At 43.5% G+C, this 23,794-nt stretch overlaps 1 protein-coding gene across 17 annotated transcripts in view; it reads left to right on the top strand.

The window, feature by feature from the left end:
• Positions 1 to 23,794, top strand: part of LOC116873011 (transient receptor potential cation channel subfamily M member 3) — a 484,792-nt gene that overhangs the window by 387,822 nt on the left and 73,176 nt on the right. For 6 of the 17 annotated variants that reach the window (XM_032866616.1, XM_032866607.1, XM_032866605.1 and 3 more), the window contains 7 exons: positions 4,732 to 4,832; positions 6,224 to 6,358; positions 10,408 to 10,458; positions 18,743 to 18,778; positions 18,959 to 19,099; positions 22,298 to 22,327; positions 23,395 to 23,684. In XM_032866616.1, the coding sequence (XP_032722507.1) occupies positions 4,732 to 4,832; positions 6,224 to 6,358; positions 10,408 to 10,458; positions 18,743 to 18,778; positions 18,959 to 19,099; positions 22,298 to 22,327; positions 23,395 to 23,684 (784 nt within the window). The remainder of the gene's footprint in view (positions 1 to 4,731; positions 4,833 to 6,223; positions 6,359 to 10,407; positions 10,459 to 18,742; positions 18,779 to 18,958; positions 19,100 to 22,297; positions 22,328 to 23,394; positions 23,685 to 23,794) is intronic. The other 11 variants (XM_032866612.1, XM_032866610.1, XM_032866618.1 and 8 more) reach the window with 3 other exon arrangements.

The raw sequence follows: 23,794 nt of genomic DNA, 5'->3' as shown, positions 1-23,794 counted from the left end.
CCTTTATCTAACCCTCTCTTTCCCTCCCAGGGCCAACCAGATGCCCCAAAGGACACCCACACTTGTATCTATGAGGTTATCCAAGGGCTTCATGAGAGACCAGGGAGCCAGGATGGTGCTGCCACATTGACTTGGAGTGACTCACAGTGTCCCCAGACACAGGTCCCACATCTCCTGGGAATGACTCTGCTCCCTCACAGCATTCACACTCTCAGAAAGTACACAGTACCTCTGTTTGTTTTTTCCTTTACTTTCTGAGTGCTGCCCCCTCCATGGGTAGAAGTAAGTAGTAAGCCCTGTGCAGAGTGACCTTAGCGGTCTCCCACCCCATTGGATGGATGGTCAATGTTCAAGTAGTTCCTGCCATAGACGGTATTCAGTGTCTGTCAAGCAGATAAATGAATGACTGCCCGAGATGATGCAGTTACTTACAGACCTAGCTCTTCCTCTAGAATGGAAGCTCTCCAGACAATGGACTCTGCCTTCCTCGCCTTGGTCCTCAGACTGGCATAGTGCCTGCCCTAAGAGAAGGCATGAAATCTGGATTTGTTTAATGTGGAAATAAGTGAATAACCAGGGGAGTAAGTGAATGAATATATACCATCTAGACTCAAGGTTCTTCCCCTTGTCTCCATGATTCGAATGTCAAGACAAGGTTGAGGACCTCTTGTTCTTAAAAGTTCTTGGGGAGCTTTTAAAAACTGCAGTGCCCAGGACCAATGAAACCAGAATCTCTGGGATGGCTTCCAAGCATGAGTCTACTTCAAGGTCTCCGGGCAATTCCAGCATGCAGCTACAGTGCGGCATAGGCTGACCAGTACTGGCAGGTCTCCAAGGATGTGTAAATTTCAGTGCTAACAGCCTGACTCCTGGGCAGCTGGGATGGTTGGTCACCCAAGTTGAGAACCTCGGATCCAGACTGTCACCAGGATCTCTTTGGAGTGATGTATTTTCAATTTTTGAAAAGTCAAGACTCATTGGCTTTGTGATTTCCCTTGACACTTACGTGATTACATTCAGGTAGCTCACATTGACCCCAAGAGCTGCTTCCTCCTGTGTTCTTGTTCAGACTTGTGCTGCTACCATTGACGGGGTGACATACAAATTTGTGTCATACAAATGGAAAGGGAATGATTAGACCATTACAGCAGGTCCACAAGGACCAAGGGAGCAAAGGATTAAGTGCTACCTTTCCAGATGCATCCGCAGTAAGCCTGCCATTTCTTTCCTCCCAAGTACACTTTTTTTTTTTAATTTTATTTTTTATAAACATATATTTTTTTCCCCAGGGGTACAGGTCTGTGAATCTCCAGGTTTACACACTTCACAGCACTCACCATAGCACATACCCTACCCAATGTCCATAATCCCACCCCCCCTCTCCCAACCCCCCTCCCCCCAGCACCCCTCAGTTTGTTTTGTGAGATTAAGAGTCACTTATGGTTTGTCTCCCTCCCAATCCCAACTTGTTTCATTTACTCTTCTCCTACCCCATTAACCCCCCATGTTGCATCTCCTCTCCCTCATATCAGGGAGATCATATGATAGTTGTCTTTCTCTGATTGACTTATTTCGCTAAGCATGATACCCTCTAGTTCCATCCACGTCGTCGCAAATGGCAAGATTTCATTTCTTTTGATGGCTGCATAGTATTCCATTGTGTATATATACCACATCTTCTTTATCCATTCGTCTGTTGATGGACATCTAGGTTCTTTCCATAGTTTGGCTATTGTAGACATTGCTGCTATAAACATTCGGGTGCACGTGCCCCCTTCGGATCACTACGTTTGTATCTTTAGGGTAAATACCCAGTAGTGCAATTGCTGGGTCATAGGGTAGTTCTATTTTCAACATTTTGAGGAACCTCCATGCTGTTTTCCAGAGTGGTTGCACCAGCTTGCATTCCCACCAACAGTGTAGGAGGGTTCCCCTTTCTCCGCATCCTCGCCAGCATCTGTCATTTCCTGACTTGTTAATTTTAGCCATTCTGACTGGTGTGAGGTGGTATCTCATTGTGGTTTTGATTTGTATTTCCCTGATGCCGAGTGATATGGAGCACTTTTTCATGTGTCTGTTGGCCATCTGGATGTCTTCTTTGCAGAAATGTCTGTTCATGTCTTCTGCCCATTTCTTGATTGGATTATTTGTTCTTTGGGTGTTGAGTTTGCTAAGTTCTTTATAGATTCTGGACACTAGCCCTTTATCGGATATGTCGTTTGCAAATATCTTCTCCCATTCTGTCAGTTGTCTTTTGGTTTTGTTGACTGTTTCCTTTGCTGTGCAAAAGCTTTTGATCTTGATGAAATCCCAATAGTTCATTTTTGCCCTTGCTTCCCTTGCCTTTGGCGATGTTCCTAGGAAGATGTTGTGACGGTACACTTCGACACGTTTCTACTTATCACTTGTTTCCACCAGTTACTCTGGGTGTTAGTTTGCAGTTTCTGATGTTATCACCTGAGGTGATAAATAATTTTTAATTGAAAAATCCCTGTGGAAACTGAATTAATGCTCATCATCCCAAACATTAATTTACTACAAGTATGTGGTTTATACTGAACCCATTCATGTGTAGACACCAGAATCAAAACACCCTTTACCCTGGGAAGAGTAAGTGGCCCACCAGGCTCTAGGGCCTTTGTTATTCAAATGAAGGTCTCTGGATCCTCCTTTTACCAGCACCGCCTGGGAGACCAGAAATGCAGAGACTTGGGTCCCACGGGGACCCACTAAATCTGATGCTCAGGAGGTAGGGCCCATCTCTCTAGGTTATCCCTTGCTCAAATTTGAGACGTGCTGTCTAGAGAACATTTTGCTCACCTGATTCTTAACTTCACTATCTCAGAATGAAGAGGAGGGAAGAGGTGAGGGGAGGCAGCAGACAGAATCACACAGCGCACTGCTTCCCAAGCTCAGGGGCACGTTGAAAATGCCTGGAGATGTTTCAAACTATCAGAACCTGGCTCCCAGCCCAAGCAAGGGGATGTGGTTGTTTTGGGGGTGCATCCTGGGCATAGGGATGTTTTAAAACATCCCCCATGATTCTAATGGGCAGCAGACTTTGAGAACCCCTGTTTCCTCACCAGCAACCCTATCTGCAGCTCATTGCTTCGAGCCTCCACTGCTGAAGAATCCAGAAAAATGGGCCATACTAACATTTGCTAGCCCTCCTTCCCTCATCAGAATCACCAGAAGTAAAACAAAGGAAAACTCACTGGGGCCCAATCTCACCTCTGGCATGATAAGTGCTTTTTCTGTTCACCTTCTGTTAGTAGCTATTTGCTTTTTAACCTCTCTGAACCTCAGTATCTTCATCTGTCAAACAGAGACAAGAAGACCCTTTTCCCAGGATTATTTGGGACATTACCTACAATAGTATGTGCCAAGTGCCTAATATGTTGTCTAGCACGTAGCGGATGTCCAAAACCTCTGAGGCAAGAGTGCGGTCTCTGAACCCTGCGGCCCTGCTAGTGGGACCACTAGCAGCATGAGGTCAGACACATATTTAGGGAAGGGTCCTGGTCAGGGTACCAAGGCTGTTAACTGCAAAAACCCTGCTCACATATGAATTCACATATATGATCTCATTCCAGTCTCCCATCCCAGCCAGTAAGTAGGATCATTCTTATTATTCCCATTTCACAAGGTGATAGAATAGTGGTACAGAGAGGACCAAAGTCACACAGCTGTAAAATGGCAGACTCCGGTCTGCTGACTGTAGCCCAGGGTTCTCCCACCTGCTGTTCTCAGCCTCACACCCAGCCGCTTGGCAGCTGCATTGATCCAGACCAGCCCTGTTCCAGCAGAACTTTCGGGGATGGTGGAGCTATTTTGAATCTGCACTCTCCAATCCAAAGACCACCAGCCACATCTGGCTCCTGAGCATTTGAAAAGTGGCTAGTGTGACTGAAGCATTAAAAGTTTTGTTTTAATTTTAATGAACTTAGATGTAAATAGCCACTGGTGGACTGCACCCATCTAGCCACGGAGTCTGGAGAATAATGGGAAACTGAAGGTTTATTTCAGTGGCTTCTACCCACCAATCAAAGAAAACCTAAGCCACTTGTTTGCCTTTCTCTTAAAAGATTTTCACTTTATTTCAGTAGAGTGGCAAAGTTGGCCCATTCGTTGTAGCCCTGTGCAACATACAATCAGAATAATGCTTCATTCACACCAGCGATCAGCCACCAAAAGAGACACAAGTTACAGAGCACTGCTTCCCAAACCTGAATGTGTGCATGAGTCATCTGAGACCTTGTTAAAATATAGGTTCTCATTTAAGAGACCTAGGGTGGGACCTGAGGGTCTGCATTTCTAGCAGGTGCCCGGGTGCTGCTGCTTCGGCTCCATGGGCCACACGCAGACTAGCAAGGGTGTTGAGCAGTGGTCTTCAGTGAGCTGATTTTGTCTCTTTCCTGCCACCCGGAGGCATCTGGCAATGTCTGGAGACATTCTGGATTGTCATGACTGGGGTGCAGGTGTCATGGGCATCTACTGGGTTGGATGCAGAGATGCTGCTCAATTACCTACCATGTGCAGGACAGTCCCCACCAGAAAGAATCCGCTGCCCCGAAATGCCCATAGTGCCCCATATGACAACCCTGTTGTCCAGCCGAGTCTACTGTTCCGGAAGAGGGCGGTTGATGAGAGAGTCGTGGAGCAGGTCTTCTTGGTATGATAACTGATCATTGCTTTCTCTCTCCCACTCTTTTCTCTTCCTTGTCTGCACAGGAGCAAATGCCTCGGCCCCCGACCAGCTGAGCTTAGCTCTAGCCTGGAACAGAGTGGACATCGCTCGCAGCCAGATCTTTATTTATGGGCAGCAGTGGCCGGTAGAGTATATGTCACCACCCCTGCAAAGCCCACTTGCTTGGGCAACGGTATTTGCTTAGGAGCCGCTCAGAGAAACTGCAGCCTGTTCTCTAGGATGCAAATGTTCCCTCCCTCGCGGCCATCCTCAGGCTCCGCCCCTTTCTCATATTTAGGAAAACACTGCCACCTGGTGGACGACGCGACAAAGCACAGCTGCAAACATTCCAGACAGTTCCCATCTCGGTGCGGGGTGGGGGGACTCTGATGGCAACCTTCAGCTGCAAATAATGCCATTTCTTCCATTCATCCGAGAAAACATATAAGGCCAAAACGTGTTCATTAAAATGACAGAAGGCATGGAACTAGCAGTTGGTTTCTTGTTGTCTCTGAGGTGCTGCTCCGGAGCGGCGGCGCCCCATGTTACAGTGTATGGCTCGGTCACACCTCCGGACGCAGGATTAGCAAGCTCCCCCGTGCAGGTGCCATCTGGTCCTGGTGGCTGAGCACAGGTCCTCCCTATTCCCGAGCACCACTCAGAGGCAACCAAAGCTTTATGTAACTGTTCTTGGTTCGTTTCCCTCAACGGACACTACCAAAAATAAAAACTTGGAAAATTGGCTATTGGGTGGTTGGTGTCTGGATCCCGAGGAGGCAGCCAGCAGTCTGAGATTTGACTTTAATGCTGGAATAACTGAACGGCAATACCCCCCACGGATGGGTCTTCTTTAACCCTGTCTTGCCCCCAGAGAGCTGCTGCCTGGCGGTGAAGCCCCTGTCTTTATTTAGTGCCACTAGTGGATTGCTAGCGTGGTAAGATTTGTCAAGGAGTCTGGACACCAGGAGGTTTTTGTGAAATTATTGAATAAAACCCTGGTAGACAGACTCAAGGACCTGAATAGTTGCTAAGTCTCTGCACGGAAATGAGTGAGACAGAAGCAAGGTAGTCTAACAGTTAAAATAAAGAAAGGCCTACGTTCTGATCTGTTCGCTAGGGTCCCTCTTTTCAAGGTAGCCGGGGGTCTAATTCAGAGCCTCAGGAAGATGAAAATGAGGACAGCAAAGCAGCCACTTTGGTGCTTCACTAGCATTACAGGAAGTTTGTTCAGAGAATACACGGGAAATTCTTGTATATCATGTGTCTTCTCGGGACCCAGAAGAGAAAAAGAGTCAGAGAGGAAATAGCTTTGGAACTAGAAAAGTTTGAATTCTGTTTGCAAAGACAGATCCCAAAACACAAGAGAGATTATGGCTGTGCCAAAAGTGGAGTTGGGAACAGTCTTGTTCACATGTTCTTGGATGTGCTGAAGGTTTACCAGATGTCAAAGGCATCCATTCTAAACTGTTCAGGTGAACACCAAGGAACTGCATCCCTAGAGCCTGGGGCAGACTAACTCAGTGACTTGATTTGCAGGTGGGGTCTTTGGAGCAAGCCATGTTGGATGCCCTAGTTCTGGACAGAGTGGATTTTGTGAAATTACTCATAGAGAATGGAGTAAGCATGCACCGTTTTCTCACCATCTCCAGACTAGAGGAATTGTACAATACGGTAGGGCCAAGCTAAGGCACTTTTTATTTTCTCTGTGTTTTTTCGTTTTGCCTTCTCCTGCCCCACACATGCCTGTGAGTCTCTTCCCTCCCTTCCAAATGCATGGATCATTTTTCAAAGATGCTCCCTTAGACCTGTAGACAACAACGCCAAGCCACTAAGATTCCGCTTGTTTTAACTGCTCAGTTGTCAGCATCTAAAGCAGAAAGTTATGGGATCACACCAAAAGCTAACGTTCTCAGATTCTTACACAAACCCAACAAGGCTCTGAAAATTAGAATCCAGTTTATGCTGTAAGCCCAGAAGGCATTTGAGGCAATCAGCAGAGGACAATTGATTTAACTCAAAGCATCAAAGGAGACTGATCAACTATCCCACACCATCTTGTTATCCTCAGAGCTATGACATTCATTCCCTTTCCTCTATAGTGGAATAAACTGTAAAATACCCCTTGTTTGGAGTTACCACAAAATATTATTTGTATTATTTTGTAATAATTTGCTACTTCATTTACTAGGAATACCAAGGAGTGATCATAAAGAAAAACTACTATTTAGGAAGTTGTTTGTAGTATTCAGTGAGCTAAGTACTTTGGCTCTGAGCTGATAGGCACTAAAATCCAAAGAAGTTTAAACAGCAGATGTTGGAAACTTCAAGAGGGTACAGGACGCTTGGAGAGTACAATTCAAGAAGGTTAAGAAAAACTTTCTTCCCGAAGGTTCTGGACCTGCCTGAATACCTTTTGCTGCTTGTTCTTTTGCCATAAAGGCAAATCCCTTTGGATCTCCAGTAGACTATAATGTGGTTTATACTTATATAAACAACATTACTACATTTCCCATATACTCTTTCAATCCAGCCTTGATTAATATTTTGGGGAAGTAATTCCTATGATACATTAGAAGCAATATTAAATATGTAAGAATTCTTGATCAAGGTTGATAAACTTTTACTTGGAATATTAAAAGAAAGAGAGGTATTGTTTTCCTCCATTTTATAGATAAGAAAACTGAGGCTAAGAAGTAAATTGGTTTATTTAAGGTCACAAAACTCCTAAGAAAGAAGAAAGCTAGTACTGAACCAATACTTCTGTCTTAGAGGTTATTCTTCCCCTCGTTTATCAGTGCTTCCCTGTCCCACCACCCACAGCTCTAATGAGATGGAGCTTGTTGACCTCTCCCCAGCCAGCAGAGGGTGTTAGGTGATACTACTGCACTGGTTCTATCTCCTTGCTGCTGGAACTAGAAAACAGTTTGTCAGAGCGGATCCAGGTTTCTGTTTTCTCTGCAGATTTTTCTTGGTTCTGCATAGTGAGACTTTCAGTAAGAATAATAGACTGAAATGATAGCATAGGAAATCTCAGTTCCTGTCCCCACCAAAACATTGATAATGAGCCATGGAGAAGTGGATAAATTCCTAGAAACATGCAACTGATCAAATCTGAATCATGAAGAAACAGAAAAATTTGAACAGACCAATAATAAGTAAGGAGATGGAATCAGTAATCAAAAATTTCCTGACAAAGAAAAGCCTAGGAGTAGGTGGCTTCACAGGTGAATTCTACCAAATATTTAAAGAATTAACCCCAATTCTTGTCCAATTTTTCAAAAAACTTGAAGAGGAGGCAACACTCCCAAACTTATTTTAGGAGGCCAGCAATATACTGACACTAAAACAAGATAAGGACACTACAAGAAAATAAAACTATAGGCCAATATCCCTGATGAACATAGGTCCAAAAATTCTCAACAAAATACTAGCAATTGAAATTCACCAGCACTTAAAAAGATCATGCACCATGACCAAATGGGATTCCATCCCTAAATGCAAGGATGGTTCAATATATGCAAATCAATAAATGCACATCACATTAATAGAATGAAAGACAAAACTCATATCATCTCAATAGAGAGGCAGGCCAAAAGGCACCCAGTTTGGAAAGGAAGAAGTAAAATTGTCTTTGCTGATAACATGGTTTTGTATACAGAAAATCCTAAAGACTTGACCAAAAAAACAAAAACAAAAACAAAAAACAAACAAAACAAAAACCAAAAACAAAACTGTTAAAACTAATAAAAGAACCCAGTAGAGTTTAACGATACAAAATCAACATACAAAAAAGCAGTTGCATGTCTATACACTAACAATGAACAATCTGAAAAGAGAATAAGACAGTCCTATTTACAAGAGCATCTAAAGCTATAAAATACTTAGAGATAATTTTCACCAAGAAGTAAGAGATCTCTAAAGCAAAAACTGTAAGACATTGATTAAAGAAATTGAAGAAGACACAAATAAATGCAAAGATATCCCATGTTCATGGATTCCAAGTGTTAATAATGTTAAATTGTCCATATCACAGAGTCAAAAGCCAAGCAATAAACACATGCATATATGGTCAACTAATATTTGAAAAGGGAGCCAGATATAAAAGTGTGTTTTGGAGGAGCCCCAAAATATTTGGGGCTGAAGGGTGGGAAAAATGAGAGATGTTAGCCAAAGGGTATAAACTTTCAACTATAAGACAAATGAATTCCAGGGATCTAATGTACAGCTTGGAGACTATAGTTAACAACACCCCATTGTATTATAATTGAAAGTTGCCATGAGATCAGAGCTTTGATGTTCTCACCATAACAACAACAATGAAATGATAATTGTGTTAGGCAAAGGTGTGTTAACTAACCTTATTGTGATAAATAAATCACATTGTATACCTTCAACTGACACAATGTCTTATTCAATTATATCTCAATAAAGCCAGGGGGAAAAAAAGAATAATGGGGTTTTCAGTAAAATAAATAAAATAGAACACAGGTGGGGATGGAGGCCGGCATTCTGACTCCAGAGTCTGTGTGTTTAATCCCTATATCAGACTGCATTCCTCAGTGGAAGAAGAATTCTGGGAAGTGTGTCGCATGAATGGGCAGGCAGTTGAGGCCATACTCATGAATCGTCTCCATACCTGAATGTGTTCCCGCACTGCTGAAGGATTTGCCATCACTGTTTGAGAGTCTCCAATAGGGTCACCAGATTTTGCAAATAAAAATACAGGATCCCCAGTTAAATTTGAATCCCAGGTAGACAATGAGTAATTTCTAATATGAGGTGTCCCGTGAAATATTTGGGATATACTTATACTAAAACGTATTTCTCATTTATCTGAAATTCAAATTTAACTGGGCATCCTGCATGCCATCTAGCATTCATATTCCCGAAAGACGGCGGGATGGCGAGTCGTTTCACATTAGCCTCTCTCTTCCTGCCAAGAGCCTGTGGCTTTTTCTTTAGAGTTGAGCAAAATGGTACCAAAGAATCAAATCCAGCCCACTGCCTTTTCTTTTTTTTTAAATATGGCCTGCAAGCTAAAAATGGTTTTTTAAACATTTTTAATGATTGAAAAAATCAGTAGAAGAATGATATTTTGTGACATATTAAAATTCTACGAAATTTGATTCTCTTTTGGTGTCCATAAAGATTTATCGATACAGGGGCAGGCTCATTTGTTGACATATTGTCTCTGGCTGCTTTTGCACAGTGGCAGATTCGAACAGTTGCCATGAAAAGTATATGACCTATGGAGTATAAAAGAACAATTCCTTGGCCATTTACAGAATGGCCATTTAGAGAAAACGTTGCCAATGCGTGTTGGACAATTTCTCATTCACGATGGGTAACAAGTTGTGATCGGCCATGTGCCACAGCGTATTTCCAATGCTCTAAATTGGCCCCTTTGTCTCCCCCGCTGACCCCCGCCTCAAAACCGGCCTCTTTAATGATGTTTTGGCCCAGCCATCCACCGAGTTGACAACCTCCTTTACAAAGCTTGAACCTAGACCCTCAAATGCTTTTTCTCGAGGAACCACAATCCAAAAATCTGCCAGCATGTTCATTTAGAAAAGGCAGGTACAACTGAGCAACTACAACAAGGCTCATCTTAAAGAACTGCCCTTCCTCTGGCCAGAACCCTTCCTTTCCAGAACCTTCTTGCCTTACCGACGAGAGCCCATGACCCGCAAATCCATTTGATTCTTCTTTATTGTTTTCAGAGACATGGGCCCTCAAACACATTGTACCACTTGGTCAGGGATGTCAAAAAGGTAAGAACCCTCCTGACTGAAGGTCGGAGGCCTGTCTTGACTGCTTCCTGTGATTAGAAAGCGCCTCTGTTTTGCATGAGCTGCCAGAGCAGTCCTGTCCCCGCGAGCCCCCTCATTTCAGGATGCTGTATGTATGTGTGTGCGTGTGTGTGTGCGTGTGTGTGTGTGCATTGCCTTTTAACGATGACATCTCTGCTTACAATGCAGCTGTGGTTTCACCTCCCGCCTCTGTGGTTTTAGATGCTTTCACTGGACATAATGTTTTCGGAAGGCTGAACGCGTCATGTTTTTGAGAGCTTCGCACCACGCTGGGTGGATTTATGCCACTGTCTGTTTTCTCCCACACGCCCCTTACCGTCTGGGGAGCTAGTTTCCATGTTGTTGGACTAACCGTAGGCGGGATCTTCACGTCCTAGCTCCTGAGGCCTTGCGTCACTGTCCCTTCTAACATTATGCAGAGCACAGGAAACACGGCTCAGAAAGTCTCGAGTATCAGAGACGAAAACACATATGTGCATTCCATTCTTCTAAGACTCAATTTTTTCCGGTAGATTTTTTCACGTTGCCATCTAACTTGGTGGTGTGTGTTGAGGGGCGGGGGAGACAAGCAGACGGGAGGTTTGGATCAAGGAGAATTATTCCCATTTTACAGACATAGAAGGTGTGGTTAGGGAAGAGGTGGAGTTCAAACTCAGATCCTCTGATTAACAATCATTAAAGAGTGCCAGATCTTTAGTGACGACGAGGTGTGTGGCACTGACCTGAGCCTACTGTACATCGCAGCTCGTTTCATTGTTGTGACAATTCTATGGAGTCAAATTGTTATTTGATTATCGTTATTATACAGTATGGTTCCAGTGTATAGATGGGAAGAGTGAGGGGCAGGGAAGCTATGTTTAATCTTAGCCAAGGGCTTGTTGTTTCACTCCCTTTGCTCTCTCTCAGAGGTAACTAACTTCATTCTGAAACCTTGACAGCATTCCCAGACACTGCTCTTCTAACTCCAGAGGACGAAATAGATGGGGGCACTTTTCCCACCCCCTGCACACAGAGGCACCCCACCCACCAGTCCATAGCAATTCTTCACCAAAGCCCACAAGGACCTACTCAGAGAAGGCTACCAAGTAAGGTCAAAACTAGAGTACAATCCCTTCATCTCATACGGAGTCATTGTCTAGAACTTCCCTTAGAAGTTTGTTTCCCTTGAAAGGCCAAGTAAATGTCCTGGGGCTGCTGAGAATGTACCTATTAAGTAGCTAGACCTTTGCTAGAAATGAGTAAAGGGTACCAAAAAACAAACAAAAACCTTCTGCTGGCTCTTAGAGACTTTCCTCTCATCTCCACACAAACTTACTGAAGGTTTTTTCATCTGAGAGAGTGAGTGAAGCCTTCAAAGTGAGAGAAACAGACTCTGCACAATCTCTACCCCCAGTCCAACCAGGTGGTCTTTACCAAGACCACATCTTTCCCTGATTTGCCCCCATTTCAAGCCAGAAGCACATCTGCCCCCAACAGAGCCATTTCTCTTATCCTCAAGCCTTCCAATTTTGTGTGATTTATTCTGGCTTAAAATTGCCTGCAAACTAAATAGGGGGAAGGATCTCGAAAGATTAAGTATACACATCTAACGCATATTCTCTGCCAAGATATTTGTTGCTCGTGTGCCACAAAACGTCCTGAGGGTTTTTAAATAGTAAATAAGGTATCATCCCCTCCCCCATCACCTAGAGCGAGTCTGGGTCACTGCAGAAATTGTGAGACTTTCCGAAGAGACAGCTATGCCTTTGTCCCTCAACCTCAGCCATAGGCCAATTCGAGCCTTCACATAAAGTCACTGATTCACCTCCCTCACCCCGCCCCAGTTTCTCAATATTTTGCCGGATTTTCTAAGGGATTTTTGCAGTTAGGTTTCATTGAGTACAAATGATCAAAATCCCTCCTGTTAGGTTCTCTTCCTTGCAGGGCTCTGCTTTGCAACACCATTTCCTCCCTTCTGAAATCCCACTCACTGCCTCTTACAGTTGCTCACGTCACTGGCATTAGAAGGCATGTATTTTTAAGGTAGCATTTTTTTTTTAAACTTCTCAGCTAAAGATGTACTTCAGAAGTAATACAAACTAACAAGAGAGAATGGGATGTGAGGATTGGGGAGGAAGGAGTATTAGGAGCCGTCTTAGTTTTCTTTCAAGTGTGATCCAAATACTGGAACAAAAATATATAAGGACTCATTTACGTACTGATTCAGTCACTGGAAAAAGTAATTGCAAATGACCCAGGGTAGTTCTGAGCTGGCTTAGGAACCAGTTAAACTTTTACCTGGGAAAAAAGACTGCCAGTCGGGTGGGGAGAAACAGACAGCCTGTGTTTCGTTTCTTCTCTTGGGAAGAGAGAGGGACAGGAAAAGCAGACGAGGTGAGCCCCTGACTTAACGACGAGAAGGGCTAACAGTGGAAGCCAGAGGAGGGGAAGTCTCTATGTTTCGTGTTATATGGATGAAGGGAGCTAAGAATGAGGGGCCTTTGTGTTTTCTTAAGAAGTAAATGAGAGGAGGGTGCCTGGGTGGCTCAGTCAGTTGAGTGTCTGCTTTCAGCCCAGGTCATGATGCCAGAGTCCTGGGATCAAGTCCCGCGTTAGACTCCCTGCTCAGCGGGAAGCCTGTTTCTCCCTCTCCATCTGCCTTTCCCCCCTGCTTATGCTCTCTCTTGCTCTCTCTCAAATAAAAAATAATAATTAAATCTTAAAAGAAAAGAAAGGAAGTAAATGAGAGAAGTTAACATCAATGCGCATCTTCTTCAGATGGTTCCAGATGACGTCCAGCAGTTTAGGCCAATGCGATACGCAGGGTCTACAAAAGCTAGGTTTAAAATGCTAAGAAAATCTTGGGCAGGTTAAGCCATTTTCAAAATTAAGGAAGTTGGTAATTAGCATGTGCTTTGTGCTTTAGGATTGTAGGAGTTTATGTTACTTGTTAATTGATGTGATCTGTGACCAAAAAATATGAAACAATAAGGGATAAGCCCTGGTGTGAAATGCTGCTCCTGTGTTAGGAACATAGTTCTGAACCTTAAACATAGTGTTTGATGGTATGCCTGGAAAATCAAAAGCAAATAACTCTTAGGAACCCAGGGAGTACATTTAGGAATCACCTGATGGTCCCACGTAACAACAGGATATCTCCAAGCCCAGCTCTCCTTTGACTTCAACAGAACAAACTTTGGAGAACTGACTCTCAAATTATTTATATCGAGGGAACAGTCTAGGAGCCAGGAGGTAAAAAGCTGGTTATACAGCATCCATCAGAAATTTTAAATGATAGAAGCTAATGCACTTCCCGGAACTGCTTTTCTGCATAAATCCATCGGACGCAACAAGGCCACATTAATCAGAGCAGCCGGAGTCTGTCTGCTTTACCGCGAAATCTAACTTGCCATTTTTAGAAGCTAACTGTCTGCTCGATTTGTGCCTCTCTGTGTTTTAAAGTACTAGCTTTTCTTTCCTAACTTAAGTGTGCTAATACTTTGGATGACCTGTACTATTATTCCCCACAAAGGGAGGGTGATAGTTGAGTATTTTATAGAGGTAGTTGTGAAATTCTGGTAGTTTAATGTCGTTCACATGGGAATTAAGACCCAGAGCTTTGGCAGAACGAAAGGGTGGGGGAAGCATTTTAGACAGTCTTTGGATAAAGAAAGGACATTTTCATAATCCCATCTGCCGAATTCATGCAGATTTGCAAAAGAATTTTTATTTTTTAAGAGATTGCCTGGTTTGTAACAAAGCTGAACATTGAGGGAATGTCCTCTTTTCCATAAACTTTGGCCAGAATAGACTTTTGAACACCCTTCCTTGGTAAACTCAATGACCAGCAATCACTTTACACCTTTACATACATCAGAAGGAAACAATCTTCTTTTGAATGCTTGTTAGAAGTTTCCACAAAATGTGTTTCCTGAACAGCTGAAATTTGATAGCGATATCACGAGCTGATGTCTGAAAAAGACTTTATTCAGAAGAGCAGATCCATACATGCATTTAAACTCTTAGTTGAAAGTCATCTTTAGGATGGCATGGATTAAAATTTACCTTCAGAGAAGTAGCCCGTGGCACACGAAAAAGGAGCAATGTTCTCCCGTTGTCAGATTTTACCTGCTGATAGAGCCAAGCCTCTCTGTTTCACTCTGTGGATCAAATTGTTTGAGTCACATGGCTTGCCATGTGTTGTTGAGGCATGAAAGGGGACGTAAGTGCTCAGGCATTACCAATTACCAAAGTAATTACCAAAAGAGGAAGGAGGGACAAACAGAAACGACAGAAGAAGCATTTCTTCAGTGTCGTTGTTGGCTTCCTATTTGGAAAGCCTCCAGGAGAAGGAAGACTCTTCCAGAAGGTTTTTGGACATTACCTTTGGTGTCTCTGCTTTTTCCAAAGGAGGTGGATGCGATGAGCTCAACCCCATCTCTTTCTAGTCCTTAACTGTCCTGTCTCTGAGTCCTCAGCTCCACTGACCACACTTCAAGGGTGGTTAATGGGAACTTTGTCAACTCTGCATGCTCTGGACAATAGTCTTTGCCCGGAGCCCAGGCAGCATAGAAATAAGAGCAGCCTGCTAGGTACAGGTCAGAAAAATTGGACCTCTAGAAATAGACATCACCTTTGAAGTCACGCTGCCCAAAGTGCCTATTTGCAGAGTGTAAACTGAGTCACAGAGAAAGGAAGCCATGTGCCCAGGGTCACAGAGAAGCAGAGCTGGACCACAGTCCAGCCCAGTGCTATTTCCACTGCAGGGTGCTACTGCCGGCTGTTCTCTGTGTTTGTGACATCTAGGGTCGCAGGTGCCAAGGCCATCAGCCCAGCGCATCAGACATACCCCAAATGTTCCCATTCCCTTCAGAGTTCATCCAGGACACAGTTATCCAAAGAGGCTAAAATGGTACCCAATTTTATTAATTTTATGAAATCTGTTTCCTCTTCCCCAAAAGGTTTCCATTCTCCCCAGTAAAAATTGTGAAACTAATTTCCCTTAATTTCCTTGCTTTCTAAGACTCTAGGGGGGAGAAAACAGATGCAATCAGTCTTGCAGGCTTTCAGACACATTACCTGGTAAAGTAAGCTGTCTCTCCTCCAGATATCACTTTAACAAGGGCATTTGACTCCTGATTTCCAAGTCCTCCGATCTGCCCTATTCATTTACATCACCTTATTACTCATATAAAACAGAATACGCAGGTAAAATGCTGATAGAACCGCCATTGGGTTCAGGCCTGTGAACATCGCCCCCTTGTGGTCCGTTCCATTAAGGCCTTTGCTCAAAGCTGGGCAGAACCAAGACTGTGCTTCCTTGAATCCCTTCTCTGGCTTGATACCAGATCCCACGTAAATCACTTCAAAATAATCAAGCTTTACATGAGAAGTTCTTACAAAAAAAGATTCCAGCACCTTCCTTAGGTAGTATATAAACCTAAGGGCCCTTTATGAATATAATCATTGGCAAAAATATTTTCTTTGCCCCTCTCAAATTTTGATTATTTTGAATTTTACCATTATCACTTTCCTGGTAACCCCTACTCCTATAGACAATCCCAAAGCATAGTTCTTGACACTCCCTGTCGGTCTTCAGGAAATATTGGTGTCTTGTTCTTAGAATTCAAACTGACGTTCACACATCGGTGTCTCAAAAGAAAATATATAGGTGTTAGGTTCGCTGTTACTCATGTGTTTTAAATTGAGAAAATTCTTACGGGATTAAAAATAGGCATGCATTCATAGACTTGCTATGCCTTCCTTCCGAAAGCATCACACTACATCTCGTAGGTTTGTTTCTGTAACCTGGTACTTGGGCTTTACAGACAATAGAGGCCATCGAGTTCCACCCTTTGTATGGGGAAGAAAACTGAGGCCTTGCAGGAAGCTGGTTGATTTATGAAGGACAGACAGAAAGAAGCCCAGGGCAGTTGATTCCCAGCCACTGTTGTTTCCTCTGCCGGCTGCACAATGCCCAGGAAAATAACACAAATGCAGGATCTCCTCTGCGGGTCATCCTTATAGGAGCCAAATGCAGAAGAGAGGAGGCGGACCCACATGCATCCAGGCTCTTGAGCTCTTCTACTCCTGAAAGAAGAGGCCTGCCTACCCGTCGGGTACAGCCCGTCGAGACAGAAACTCGCAGCCTTGTTCCCCTGCCCCCACACAGTGCAGAAAAGCAGTTGCAGGAGGAATATTTTCAAACTCAGTTTCGTGTTTATAGAAAGGGTGATACATGGACAGTTACCATCTTAAAACTTTCTCTGAATTCCCTTTCCTCTGTTGTTGCCACGCTTGGCATAAAGAGGTCAGGCAGCTGGCCTTTTCTAATAGCCTGTGGGGAGCTTCCCTTGCCAGTGTGGTTAGGCTGATGAGCTGCTCAGAGGAGATGGCGGAATTCTGAGCATGGCAAGGAGGAGAATAAGGCCATTTTTATGACGGGAACTTTTGGGTGGGGTTCTGATGAGCCAAGCTCAAGGATGGGAGGTGTTCTCTGCCTGAAGTCCCCCAAGCCTGCTTTGTGCCCCAAGCCAAGGGAGAGATAGAACCCGACGGTTGGAACTGTGCAGAGGCAGCAAGCCAGTCTAAAGGGTAGCACTAGGCTCTCCTCTGCGGTGGGCTGGGATGACAACTGCTATCCCCTTGTTCCCACTCCACTGAAAATACCCGCAGAGCCATCGGCCTATTTCAAGTCAAATTTCCACAGTGGCGCAGGGCTCTCCCAAACAGGATGACCCAGAGACCGTGGCTAGTTAGTTGCATTACTGACCATAACACAGTACCAAGAAACCTGAAACTGAGACTAGATCCCAACCACATCAATGGGTTGTACTGTTTCACTCATTCTCAACTTCACCACAGAAACCTCCTGAATGCCGACCACACACCAGTCACTACAGAAGGCACCGGGAATACAGAGATCGGTAACACCATCAAAGCTATAGGTTTGGTGGAAGGCTACAGTGGGTCCCCTCTAACCCTGAATGCCCTTCAGATGGGTGCTGTTGGTCATAGCAAAGCTGAGTATGGGTAACAGAAAACCTACCCTCGGTTCTGCAGAAACGGAAGCTGATTTCCTAATGACAGTGATTGTACACCATGAGTTTTCTGATTCTGCCACGTGAGCCCACCTGGCCCACCTTATTTAGCACAAACTTGGGTGTATCTCAGAACCACCCGGAGAGCTAACAAGGCACGGAGAAGCCCATACATTAAAGCCAGGGCTTGGCACTGTCACCAAGTTCACCAGGTGATTCTGATGCCACCAAAGTTGGAGAGCCACCACCGTGGCTATGAGCCACTTCTGTAAGAGGCAGAAACCTCACACGGTATCGGGGTGGATCCTCCATTAAGACAAAAGTAGACAGAGCCCTCCCACCTCTCCACAATATATCTGAGGCTTCCTACGCAGGGCAGGGCTGTACCCTCGTGGTTCGTGGTACAGAGCGCGCTCCTGCCGCAGAAAGCCAAACCAGACAGCGCGTTCCTTACTCGCGCTTTTTGGAACTCGCGGTGCGCTCAGAACTTGCCATAGATGGAACTAACTCTCCCCTGACCTAGCAGAACAGGTATTTTCCTTAGACCCTAGAGACAACCCTTTTGGTGTAGAAACCAGTAACGAGTAGACAATGAATGATAATAAAATCCTTGTGTTTTGCATCTGTGCATACAAGCCCCATAAAACTTAAATGCCATCATTCTTGGTCTTTAAGAAATGCTCTTCTCTTTGAAAGAAAATATCCCAAACCTCCTTAATTCCAGGGAAATAAATATTCCCTCAAAATCTCTTCTCATGCCACCCCCTTTCTCTCTAACCACAAAGGATGCTCCTAACTGACTTCATCCTGACATCCATCCACTCTCCTTTTATGAAAAAGCTGCTCCTTTTTTTTTTTTTTTCCATTGTTCATCGAGGTTTTGCAGAGGAACTCTCAGCATATCCCACCTGATGCAGGCGATGGTAATAACAACCATCTTCTGGAAGGAGTCTTCCTTTAGTGAGTGGGAAGAAGTAAATGGTTAGCAAAAGCGGGAGCAAGCCTGGGGCAGAGGCAGGGCAGCGCTGGGCGGGGGCCTGGGGACCGTCTGGGGAGCCGTGTTGCTAGCGGCTGGAGCTCAGTGTTTGCCATGTCAAGCCTTGTGTTTCTCTCTGCTACACTGGTGTTTTTTTCTCCCCAGCTGAAGACTTGAATAAATATTTTGATTTTCTGTTATTGCCGACGATTTCTGCATCTTCTTATTTAACTTATGTCTTCTTTCCAAGCGAGAATATCCAGGTTTCGGTTGGATCTATTTTAAGGTGAATTAATTAACCAGCATAATACTACATTCATATGTTTCTGAATTAGTTTTTTTTTTTTACTCTAAAATAGTTACAGAACACATGGCATCGAATCCCTAGTAAACCACGCTGTCTTTTGCGTCTGTGTGTGTGTGTGTGTGTGTGTGTGTGTGTGTGTGTTTCGTTCTTCCCTGATAGGGGAACCTGCCTCCGGATTACAGAATCAGCCTGATAGACATCGGCCTGGTGATCGAATACCTGATGGGCGGGGCTTACCGCTGCAACTACACGCGCAAGCGCTTCCGGACGCTCTACCACAATCTCTTCGGCCCCAAGAGGGTGAGTTTTGCAGCCGGTTCCCTTTCCTGGGCTCCTGGGGAGGACTAGGGTGGGACACGTTTGGGATGTGGCTTCGTTATCTCCCAGGGGGAGATCCAGTAAGAAGGCAGCTGGCCCCACCCACCTCTTCCCTCCACCATCAAATCCATTAAAAAAAAAAAGGCAATGTATTGGGGGATACACCCCTTTCTTTTCTTCACTAGGTCCCCTTAAAATCAGAAACCGGCCCTGAGAGTGAGCCCTAATGATCAGGGACTAATCATGAAATTCATATTAGTCTTACCTGCCTCAATCACAGTTTTTGGTCTTGGGAATCCATTTATACCTTTAAAAAATTATTGAGGACCCCCAAAAGCTCTTATTTCTGGGAGTTCTATCAATTGCTATTATCGTGTTAGGAATTAAAGACTTCACAATATTTATTAATTATTAATATTAATTCATTTTCAATTAACTGTAAGAAGCCCATTACCTGTTAACATAAATGACATGTTTGTGAAAAATAACTGTATTTTCAAAACAAAATTTGGTATAAGAGTAGCATTGGTCTACATTTTGTGCATATTTCTGTAATATCTGGCTTAATGGAAGAAAGCTAGATTCTCATATCTCCTTCTGCACTCTGTTGCCAGATGTTTGGGTTGAATTGTACAAAGAAAATCTGACTTCACACAAAGATGTGACAAATATGACAAATATATATAAGTGTATATATATATATGTATGAAGGAAGGAGTGTTTTAATAATTTTTACAAATAATTATATTCTTTTTTGATGCTGCATACATCAAAACTCAGTTGGCAATTTCTTAAAGATCAGTGGAAACACAAAATCTGAAATAGTTCAATGAACTTTTCATACCCTGCAACTTCAGATTGCATTGACTGATCTTACACTTTGGATCTGGGAACATGGTAGACTGGTCATTGTATCATATCGGTTTGTCGAGTTATGCACATCTTCTGACGGCTGACACATTTCATTAGACAATTTCAGAAACTCGCCCTTCACTAAAATCACCTCCAATCTCATCAGAAAAGTCTTTAACTTCTGAAAAACCGTCCAGGTCATGGGGGAGAGAATATGCAAGTTTTTAAAAATTCTAATTTTTTTCTAATTTTGGCTTGGAAAATTCTGTCATTGGCAACAAATACCATCAGTTAGTTATTTTCCTTGAAACGACAGCTTCACTTAGGCCATTACCAAAAACGTCCGCCCAATGTCCAAGGCTAAGTAAACCGTAGTTGGTCTGCCAGTCATTCCTTCAAGTAGATCGCCCATGAAGCAGTGTGGCTTTAATCCAAGTAAGTGTGTGTTTGTCCTCAGAACGACCTGTCCTCTTCCACTATGTAGCAAAAGTGCTTTCAGCACACTTACCATTTCATCCCTCAAAATAGCCAAAAGACTTTTTTTTTTTAGTATGGAGGGTAGAGATTTAATATAGTTAACTTTTTTTTTAGGCCTCATCAAGGACTTCTTAAGTCTAACTGGTTTTTTGTTTGTCTTTAAACTTCAAGTGCGTAATAGTGGAATCTAATGGCAACTAGTGAAGTCTGGGGCTGCTGCTTTTGTCATTCCTGCTAGGGCCCCCCACAGTTTGGCTCACCACTCACTGCCTTTGCACCATCACTGCAAAATGTTAATGGGTATTGAAACCAAAGAACATCTTAGTATTATTAGGAAAACACCTCTGAGCCCCAGAAAGGATCATATGATTCCTGGACCACATTTTAAAACCGTTACTCTAGCTGGTGGTGGGCATGATTTCTGCCCTTTTTTTTTTTTTTTTAAAGACTTTATTTATTTATTTGACAGAGAGAGATACAGTGAGAGAGGGAACACGAGCAGGGGGAGTGGGAGAGGGAGAAGCAGGCTCCCCACAGAGCAGGGAGCCCAATGCAGGGCTCGATCCCAGGACCCTGAGATCAAGACCTGAGTTGAAGGCAGAGGCTTAACCCACTGAGCCACCCAGGCTCCTTGATTTCTACTTTTAACAAAGCTAATCTTCTGATGATGAAAGTATTTGGTGGTGCTCGAAGACCACTTTGAAAACACCAAAAAGTATAAATAAGAAAAATAAAATCACACAAATTTCAAACTGTGATCATTTAGAAGCTAAAAGGGAAAGAAAGGGAGAGAGACAAGGTTCAGGCTAGTCTTAGTTTTATTTTATTCCAAAATAAAATTTGGGGGAATGGAGAATACTTTAACTTTATTAGTTATAGAACAACTTCCAAGATAGCACCTCACCATTCTGTAACACTTAAAACACAGAACTGGAATTCCTGATCCCTGAGATGCAATTTTGTATCTCCACTTGTTAGGTATAAATCAAGTTCTGTAATTTGCTGAGTTGCCTTCTCTCTCTCTCTGTGTGTGTCTTGGCCTGTGACTATTTTGCACATTCCCAGCATGACCAGTGATCCCACTGTATGTGCTGACACTTTCCATGGCACTGAGCACCTTCTGCCACGGTCTGCACACGTCCCCGTGGCCCCACTCACCCTTGCCCTACTGGACAGCTACATAGGGAGATGGCCCGCGTGAAATACCTAAACACATACTCTGAATAATATTCCAAGTCTCCAGGTAATAGAGGCCTTGCAAAAGGGCTTAAGAAATAGCTCTTGGTTTGACTGAGCCCAAGTGCTTGAGATCATGGAGATGTCAGCCAAGCAGTTCAGTTCTGGGAAGATGAAGAAATTTTGGCTCATAAAAGAGATTATCAACAGGGTCTACTCTTGGACGATCTCATTATGCCTCTCTGGGTGTCTGGTTTTCTGTGATTCACCAAAATCACTAAATCCTTAATTCTAGAATTTCTTTTTTTTTTAATAAGATTTTATTTATTTATTTATTTGATAGAGAGAGAGAAAGTAGGCAGAGAAGTAGGCAGAGGGAGAGGGGGAAGCAGGCTCCCCGCTGAGCAGAGATCCTGATGCGGGGCTTGATCCCAGGACCCTGAGATCATGACCTGAGCCAAAGGCAGAGGCTTTAACCCACTGAGCCATCTGGGCCCTCCTTAATTCTAGAATTTCTATAAATGGGTTCCTCTTGTGGTGTTTTGCTTAGTGAAATGAATATATGCTATATGTGCAGTAGAGTTCTTCTATTACCTGGTTAAGATATAGTAGGATTCTTTTCTTACCTCTATCAAGAAAAATCTAACTTTATATATAACGTTTCTTTTTAAATAGCCCAAAGCCTTGAAACTACTGGGAATGGAGGTAAGTATTTGCCCAAATTATTAATGTCAATTATTTGTTTTCTTTATTATACATTTTAAATATATATATATATATATATAATATATTCATTTAATTGGTAAGGCTTAGTATGTGATTCTAAAATAAGGAAGGGAAGTTTTTTCCCAGTTTTTTTTTTTTTTTAGATTTTATTTATTTATTTGACAGAGAGAGATCACAAGTAGGCAGATGGGGGGGGTGGGGGAAGCAGGCTACCCACTGAGCAGAGAGCCCCATATGGGGCTCCATCCCAGGACCCTGAGATCATGACCCAAGCCTAAGGCAGAGGCTTAACCCACTGAGCCACCCAGGAGCCCATTTTTTCCCATTATTAAGGGGGGCAAGTTACAGTAGCTTTGAAAATTCCACCATAAGGTTACATTAGCATTACAAGTAAGAAAATAAGTCTTACTTGAAATATTATTTGAAAACCAAGGAAGCATATAAATTCCAGTGAGTGAAATCTGTTCATGGTTGTTTACAACTAGCAACAGATCCAAAGGCCGGAAATACTTCACAAATGCATCTAAGAGGTTTGTAGAAAGTGGAGATAGGTCATCTGTTTCCCATTTCCTGTCTCTTTGTGTGGGTGTTGTCATTTATGCACCTGTAAGAAAAGGATGTCCTTGTCCTTTCAGAGAAAAGGGCAATGCTGTCCATCATGAGGCACAAATAGCCTTTCCTGTAGGAAAAGAAATGGACAAAAACAAAAGTGAAAGGAAGGAAGGGAGGGAGGGAAGGAGGTAAGGAGGGAGGGAAAGGAGAAAAAGAAAAGGAAAAGAGAAAGGAAGGGAATGGCCCATTAAAAATACTTTTTAAAAATCAAGTATAACACCAGCATATTCCCATAGGGCTATGCTTCTGCATTCATTACAACTTGTTTTAAAGTTAGGCATGAGTACTTTTGGGTTAGGAGCTGGGATAGGCTAGTTTGTTTCTGTGTTGATCCCAGAACAGGACCCTTAGTAGGTATACAACAAATAACTATTTAATAAATGTAACTGGTTCGTTTCTAACTCCACCTCTGTGTTTTTTCCCTAAAATTATAGGATGATGTCCCCTTGAGGCGAGGAAGAAAGACCACCAAGAAGAGAGAAGAAGAGGTGGACATTGACTTGGACGACCCTGAGATCAACCACTTCCCTTTCCCTTTCCACGAGCTGATGGTGTGGGCCGTCCTGATGAAGAGGCAGAAGATGGCCCTGTTCTTCTGGCAGCATGGCGAGGAGGCCATGGCCAAGGCCCTGGTGGCCTGTAAACTTTGCAAAGCCATGGCTCATGAGGCTTCAGAGAATGACATGGTCGACGACATCTCCCAGGAGCTGAACCACAACTCCAGGTTGGCCAGCCCAGCAGGGGTCCTCAGATACTGGAGGGTCTGAGCTACCCAAACCTTTAAGCGTGGGTAGTATCACCTCCATGGCACACACAAAGAGGGTGGATGTGAAT

Source organism: Lontra canadensis, unplaced genomic scaffold, assembly GCF_010015895.1.
Source record: "Lontra canadensis isolate GAN:19392208 unplaced genomic scaffold, GSC_riverotter_1.0 scaffold31, whole genome shotgun sequence".
NCBI lineage: Eukaryota > Metazoa > Chordata > Mammalia > Carnivora > Mustelidae > Lontra > Lontra canadensis.
The sequence above is the reverse complement of the archived record's forward strand: the minus strand, read 5'-3'. Positions and strand labels throughout refer to the sequence as shown.